Source organism: Trichechus manatus, unplaced genomic scaffold (assembly GCF_000243295.1).
Source record: "Trichechus manatus latirostris isolate Lorelei unplaced genomic scaffold, TriManLat1.0 scaffold00240, whole genome shotgun sequence".
NCBI classification, from domain to species: Eukaryota; Metazoa; Chordata; class Mammalia; order Sirenia; family Trichechidae; genus Trichechus; species Trichechus manatus.
The window spans coordinates 1,926,140-1,933,458 of record NW_004444176.1 but is presented as its reverse complement, the minus strand read 5'-3'; the positions used below and the strand labels follow the sequence as shown (position 1 = coordinate 1,933,458).

The 7,319-nt window shown below is 43.5% G+C and overlaps 1 protein-coding gene across 1 annotated transcript in view; it reads right to left on the bottom strand.

The window, feature by feature from the left end:
* Window positions 1–7,319, bottom strand: part of OSBP (oxysterol binding protein) — a gene marked incomplete at its 5' end in the record, with an annotated part of 33,000 nt that overhangs the window by 19,176 nt on the left and 6,505 nt on the right. The window contains 5 exons of the mRNA XM_023743205.1: window positions 1,567–1,749; window positions 1,925–1,979; window positions 2,358–2,460; window positions 2,708–2,906; window positions 6,472–6,722. Coding sequence (XP_023598973.1) covers window positions 1,567–1,749; window positions 1,925–1,979; window positions 2,358–2,460; window positions 2,708–2,906; window positions 6,472–6,722 — 791 coding nt within the window. The remainder of the gene's footprint in view (window positions 1–1,566; window positions 1,750–1,924; window positions 1,980–2,357; window positions 2,461–2,707; window positions 2,907–6,471; window positions 6,723–7,319) is intronic.

Here is a 7,319-nt window from a genome sequence, read left to right as displayed (position 1 = left end):
AAGAGATTTAAGTGAAAAAGGTTTATACAATTTCCAGGAAGCATCTTTCTTGGTCTCCTCCAGCTGAGCATGCCTTTCTTCTCTTTTCTTCTTCCTGCTGACTGGAATGAGACCTGATGGATCAAGCAAGAGCAGCTACCTTGGACCTAGGAATTGAGGCCACAGGTAGCACAGCCACAGGAAGGAGAAGAGCCTGGTCCTGGCACTGGACTATGTACCAGCCCTAGACCACCTACCTCTGGACTTTCACTTGAGAGTGCGTTAAGCCCCTTACTTTTTCTGTAAAGGGCTTAATAGTAAAGACTTAGGCTTTGAGGGCCATATGGTCTCCATCACAACTACTCAGCTCAGCCACTGTAGGGTGAAAGCAGCCACAGATGATACGTAAATGGATGAGCATGGCTGTGTTCTAAGAAGAGTTTACAGGCACTAACATCTGAATTTCATATAACTTTCCTGTGTCACAAAATAATATTCTTTTGATATTTTTCAACCACTTAAAAATATAAAATCCATTCTTACCCTGGGGGCTGTACAAATGGTGGCCAGATTTAGTCTAAGGGCTTTTGTTTGCAAACCCCTGGTTTAAGGAAATATTTTTTGAATCTGTTCCCTGAAAATGAACTTACACCTAACTGATACACAGCACCAGGCAGATGATAGGCACGCAATAAATGTTTGTGGAATGAACGAGGAAGTGATACACACTGCCCAGAGAGACACAATGGAACTTGCTGGAGTACAGGAGAGAGACATCTCACCCTGACCAGATGTATCTGTGAAAGTTTACTGAAGGAGACGACACTATGGCTGAATTTCAAAGGAAAGGGTGTTAGCCAGAGCAATAGAAAAGTGGCAAGGATGGGTGAGGAGCAGATAAAAGGTTTGGAAAGAAAAGAGCAGTGTGTGCAAACACCCTAAGGGAAAAGACAACAAGACGCCTCGGAGAACCTGAAGGTAACTGACCACAACGAGAGCACAAGACCAGGAGGAGGAGGTACCAAGCCTGATACTGAACCTGGACCATCCGCAAACCCACTGGGATCAGGTAAAGGATTTTAGGCTAGGGAATGACATGACTACATTTGCAATTAAAAAAAAAAACACTCCGGCAATAGCGTGGGCAGATCGGAGGAAAGCAAGACTGCAGGCACGGAGGTCAGCCCAAACGCCATCTTCACCACGGAGATGGTTCTCATCTTCCTGGCTGGAATGAATTGTTTTTGCATCTGTGTTCCCCAAACACTTGTATGTATACTATTTCCCATAACTCTGTAATAGAAAACCATATTTTCTACCTATTTTCATGTGTTTCTTTTAAGCTACATCCTTTAAACTATGGGAACTAGGCCTTATTTATCTTTGCATGCCCCTAGCACATCTAGCATGGCAATTCACTCATAAATGTTATGCACAAATACACCTGATTCTAGGTGATTTGGGAACATACCAGAGACACAGTAAAAATTAAAGCAGCTAATTTGAAAGGGCAGTTTAAGACTATGAGGGTAACAAAAACCATGCCACAAAGTACCACACAATGGGGCTGTCATACTATCTTCCCACTGCGGCCTGAGAGGACCTCCGGGCACCAGCCCGTGTATGCAAGAACCTCACCGGCATGGGGATCTTAGAGAGTTCTTTTCCAATACAGTTCTTCATGATGCTCCACAAATTGAGGCTATAGTTTGGCTTGTATGGTATTCTAGTTCTCTTTTCCTTCTTGGTCTCCTCCAGCTGATGCTTGTACTAAGAGCAAAAGCAAAGCCATTCAGTCACCCATAAAGAGAAAACACAGTATTTATAGCCCTTCCCTTCCCCTGTGATAAAAATCAAGGTTTTGCGTCTTAGCTCTTTACAAGCAAATCCTTGGGAATCACACACACCAAGTCCCTCACCCTGACAACTCCCACAGAAGAGCTACCTGTTCATCAAGGCTGATGTCACTGCTGGCTCCACTGATATTGCTGCCAGTACGTCTGCACAAATGGGAGATGTATGAGAGTTAGAACAAAGATCAGATTAGAGATTTGGTTCTAGACTTTTCTTTACAAAGCAGAATACCAAGCACACTGCATAAACCTGTATTAACAAATGACCAAAGGACAACACTTAAAATATAATATATAGAATTTAAATATCTCCAGAGAACTTGATCATGTAAAAAAGTTGACAAGAATTTAAACATCTCCAGAGAACTTGTTCATGTAAAAAAGTTGACAGTTTTCCACTTACTCAAGGAAAAGAGCCCACATCATCTTAGTCAACACTGACAACTATGACACTCCCACTTAAATGTTTCTAACCTTCTGATGGGCCAATATGTTCATTTTCTTCAGCAGTCAAGGATAACTTACTTGTGGCCCACATTTTCAGGCATGGTGATGATCTCAGGAGCATCAAAAAATTCATTCTCTTCATCCTCATCACTCATGTCTCCTTTGCCAGAGCAGCACTGATCTATGAGGAGAGAAGCCTTGTTCATTCACTCTGGCTATGTTTACCAAACACCTGGCTCAGCAGTATCTCTAAAATACTAACCACAACCATTGCAACAAATGGTACAAAGTATGGAAAAGCCAGAAGAAATAAACTGCTCAATTCCAGTTTACAGAAGTCATTGATTCTGGGCAGTATGGACTTCTATCAAGTGCAGAAAACCACGAGCTCATATCAGAACTGGCCGCCCAAGAACCAAGCATCTTACCTTTACCAGAACCTGCAGTGCCAGGAGTGTTTGCTGGCAGCACCGTGGCTCCTCGGAACGCCCTCTCCAGGTGGTTGTGCTGCTTCGCCAGCTGCTCAAGGGTCTCTTCCAGTCGGATGCGCTGGTCTCTTTCATACTGCAGTGACTTCTGCCATTTTTTGCTATGGGTCTGGGCTAACATGAGGAAGTCTCTGCAGGCCTGTTCAGGAAAAGCACAGATATGTCACCTCAACTCAACGTGTCAGAGATTCTCCTCAAGCCACTATCGGCCTGTTAAATAATCTTATTCTGGGAACTTTCACTGGAAAATTACAACGAAAGGCTTTGCCTGTTACTCTACAGTATCAGTGACAGCCAACTCCGTGCTGCAAGCAAGGTCAAATCCAGAAGAAAGTGTACACGGTTGTCATGGTTCTTATGTATTTTCCTGGTCATAAGAATCAAACAAATGCCAAGTGAGTAGTAAACCTAGACAAAGTATTTGCGGCAGCAACACAAAGGGCAAGTATGGTGAATGGCACCCAAAGTCGAAATCTGCTGACTTAAAGTTAGAGGGAAAAAGCCTGGGACAACTGCTTTCAATAAAGTCTTGACTAAACTGAAGTCTAGGCTAAAGTCTTGACTTTATTAGACAAGTCTTGACTAAACTATAGCTGAGGAATTTAGACACTGAGATCAGAGAATGTGCACTGAATTAAGACCAAATATGAGAAAACTTATTTTGATAATACTTTGGTCACCGAAGAAACAACTGACTTAAAATTCAGACACTACCTGAGGAATCAAAGAAGGGATCTAGAGAAAAAAAATAAATCTGATCATATCAGTCTCATCAACGGTTCCCCACTGGTATTAGGATCAAATCCTGAATGCTGGTTATCAGCACAAAAGGCCCCTCACAGTCTGGCCAGAACCTGCTTTCCAGCCTCCCCTCCAGGCGTACCTACCCCTGCAACCTACCATGGAGCCACACTGAGCTGCTCACCATTTTCTGGACATGCAGACTTCTTTCAGGTCTATCTACCTTAGCATATGCTATTCCCTCTGCCTAGAATGCCCTTCCCTTCTCCACTTGGCCAAGTGGTCTTCATTCTTCAAGACCTACTGCAAATGTTACTTCCTCTGTGATACCTTCCCCTAGTCTCATGAGCAGCCAGTCTCTTCTCTACATTTGTAATAGCACTTTGCACCTGTTTCTGTTTTACACCATTCAAGGCGGTATTGTGGTTGATTTCAACAATCCTGTGAGGAGACTACTTGTATCATCACCATCTACAGATAAGAATTGAGGTTACAGAGTAAGTAGGCTGCCCCAGGTTATACAGTTGGACCCAGGGCCCAAGCTCTATATTGCCTTTCTTCACTAAGAAGACTCTCACTGGTCCTCCAGAGTTTAGTTGAGGCTTTACCTTCTATAATCCTCCTGGTCCAAGCTAAACACCTCCACTGTGCTACCATATCATCTCTATCATGATACTATTAACACTCCATAATGATCAGTTTACCTCTCTGCTCCCTCATTAGACAGAATCTCCCTGAAGGCAGGGACCCTGTCTGTATGTACTTTATATCCCCTAGCATAGTACCTAGAACATAAAAACCAAACCAAACCCACTGCCATCGAGTCAACTCTGACTAATAGTGATCCTGTAGGACAGAGTAGAGCTGCCCCATAGGGTTTCCAAGGATGTTAATCTTTATGGAAGCAGAATGCCACATCTTTCTCCCTCGGAGCAGCTGGTGGGTTCAAACTGACGACCTCTCGGTTAACAGCTGAACACTTAACCACTGCGCCACCAGGGCTCCTTACCTAGAACGTAGAAGGTGCTTAATAAACGTTCAATTTATTGATACACTGAGAGTGTCAAATTTACTCCCTAGGTTAGATTACTTCAGTAGGAAGAAAAGCTATATCCTAAGCAATCAGGAAACTGAGTGAAACGTGTTCTTCCTTTTGACATAACTTTTCCCAGCTATTGCCCATCTAGAGCTCCAGTGCTCACTTTTCACCTGCACATTACCCTTAAGGCCTTGCCATCATCACCTTAAAGGTTCAAAGAAAACAACATGGACATAAAAAACTCTTCAAGCAATCACCACCTATGAAGGGAGTACAGGCAGTGCAACAAAGGAAAGCAGAATGAGAAAACAGAACTTACCTCTGACTTCAAAGGGATTGTGCCCTTTAACACAAACTCTGGACATTTACAACTTGGGGAAGAAATGCCTCGAGGAACAAAGATGAGTATATTTTCCAAAGGTATTTTATTTAGGAAATTTTTCACATCAGAGTGGGAAAAAAAATTGTCATGGAGTGTGTATTCACCTGACACAGATAAAAGGTAACATGATACGGGGAGACTATTGCTTCCCAAGTTGTTCTATATGAAAAGTATATATATTTGCTATTGATTAATTGGCTTATATGATTTATGAGGTTTTCCTGATCACAAGGGGACCAGAAAAACAGACATATAGTCACTAAGAAGCATGACAGTTTGGAGAAAGAGCACAATGACATCAGAAACACAAGCATCACTGCCGATTTGCTGGAGGATCCTGGGGGATATTTAATCTTCCTGCAATCCTTCCTCATTAGTAAGCATGGAAAATCATTTGCCTTTTTTCTACCTTTTGTGAAAGTGTTCAACACTGCAGAAAATGATAAGAAAATAAAGGCTATCACAACCTTCTATCAAGGAACAAAGGGGTTAACTGAGAGAGACCAGAGTTTCCCGTGGTCACAAGAAAAGTCCTTTGCTCTATAGGAGGCACGTGAACTAAATCAGCTCTAAGCAGAAGTCTTATTATCACTCCCTAAACAAGACAAAATCTGGCCCTAGAAACGTAATTTCATCCCATTTAACTAAACATTAAAAAAAAAAAAGAAAAAACTGCCTAAGCCCTTTCTCACAGAATACTCTTCTCACTTGCCGCACGAAATTTCTTCCAGTGTTTTTATGTGGCAGCTAGCTGAAACAACCTGCCAGGTGAGAATCCATCACTGGCAGAGGAAAAACAGCATTGTTTAAGCTGTGTATTCATTTCCTTCTTATCGCTGAGTCTCTGAAATACATCAATATTGCCAGCGGGGCTTTGTGTTTACCTGGAGCCTTTCACTCAAGCAGCTGAAGTATTCCACACATCAACAACAGCCACCGGAGGTAGGGCTCCCAAGGAGGTGGAAGCTTTGGCTCCTTCTTTTTCAAACCAAGGACTCAACACAGGATTAACTAATATTAAAAGGCTCTTACTAGTACATGATCCACTCCCCACTTACCACACCGTAGGCAAGAAAACATTAACAAGGTAGCAGTAGCACTCCAACTTAAAGCTCAAAGAACATGAGTGTTGAAAGGACCCATGGAGATCTTTTTAGACCTAACAGATAAAGTTAGATTAAAAACAAACAAAAACCACGAAACACAACCCAGCTATGTTCAGGGACTCAATCAGCATCACCATCAGATGTCCTGCTGGTCGCAGAAGCAGGGCTGGAACGCTGGACTCCTAATAACCTCCAGGCTGGAGCACTAATTCCACAGAGCTGTCCTCCTGGCCACCTGAGCTGAGCATGACAGTGGCTTCAGCCGTGCAGCCTGTTCTATTTCACACCCCAAACAATGTAACTGAAATTCCTGGAGCAGTGAGGCAGTGCTTAATGTTCTGTACTTCACTTGATTACAACTTTGGGGCATCTGGGGAGAGTTACATTTCAAAGAGGGAAAGAACCAAAAAGCAACACAGCCCCCATTTGCACTTACGTTAATCATGGCATTGGATGTTATCCTGAAGAGTGTGGCCCGTTCGTTGACCTGTTTGATCTTTTCGTTGCTCTCAGCCGGCAGTTTCAGGGACTCCAGCTCGCTGAGGGAGCGCTGCAGAGCCGTGCCGTGCTTGGCTATCAAGTCATTGCACGTGCTCAGGTCCTCCACTTTGCTGGAGAGGGCCCGGAGGGTGTTCTGCAGCTCAGTCTTGTCAGTTTGTGAGACAGACTCTTCATCTCCTGATTCATCTGTAGGGGTGAAAAGGCAAGGGAGCAGGACTGAGCGTCGGAGAGCCAAGCCAGAGACTCCTCACGCTGTGTATTCTGACTGAGAGGGCTTGCCAGCACCAGGCAATTTCTCTACAGTGGGGTCCACAGACCATCAGAAACACCTGTGGGGCTTCTTAAGGGTGCAGTCTCTGGGCCCATCCCCAGAGACTTTGATTCAGCAGGTGTGAGGTAAGGCCCAGGAATCTGCATCTCCAACAAGCTGCCCAGCTAATTCTGATGCACAGTAAAGCTTGAGAACCACTGACCTAAAGGAGAGGATGGAGAGGCTGAACGGCTCCTGGGAATGAGTTACTGAACCTTTGACCTCTAGCTTGCCAGTTCTGATCCAGCCCAAAATAACCGTTAATGCAAATCTACAATGTTTGGTGGGTCCCGTATGAAATGAGCTGAAAATCTCAGTCTAGATCTTTGTGTAGACAAAGGCCATATCACTAAGTACCCCATTAATTTATATCTTTTTTTTATAAAGAAGAGCTCGGGAACTTCATGATGAACTCATTTAACACTGAAGCCACCATGAAAGGAATACAAGGTCTAACATTAATAATTCTCCAA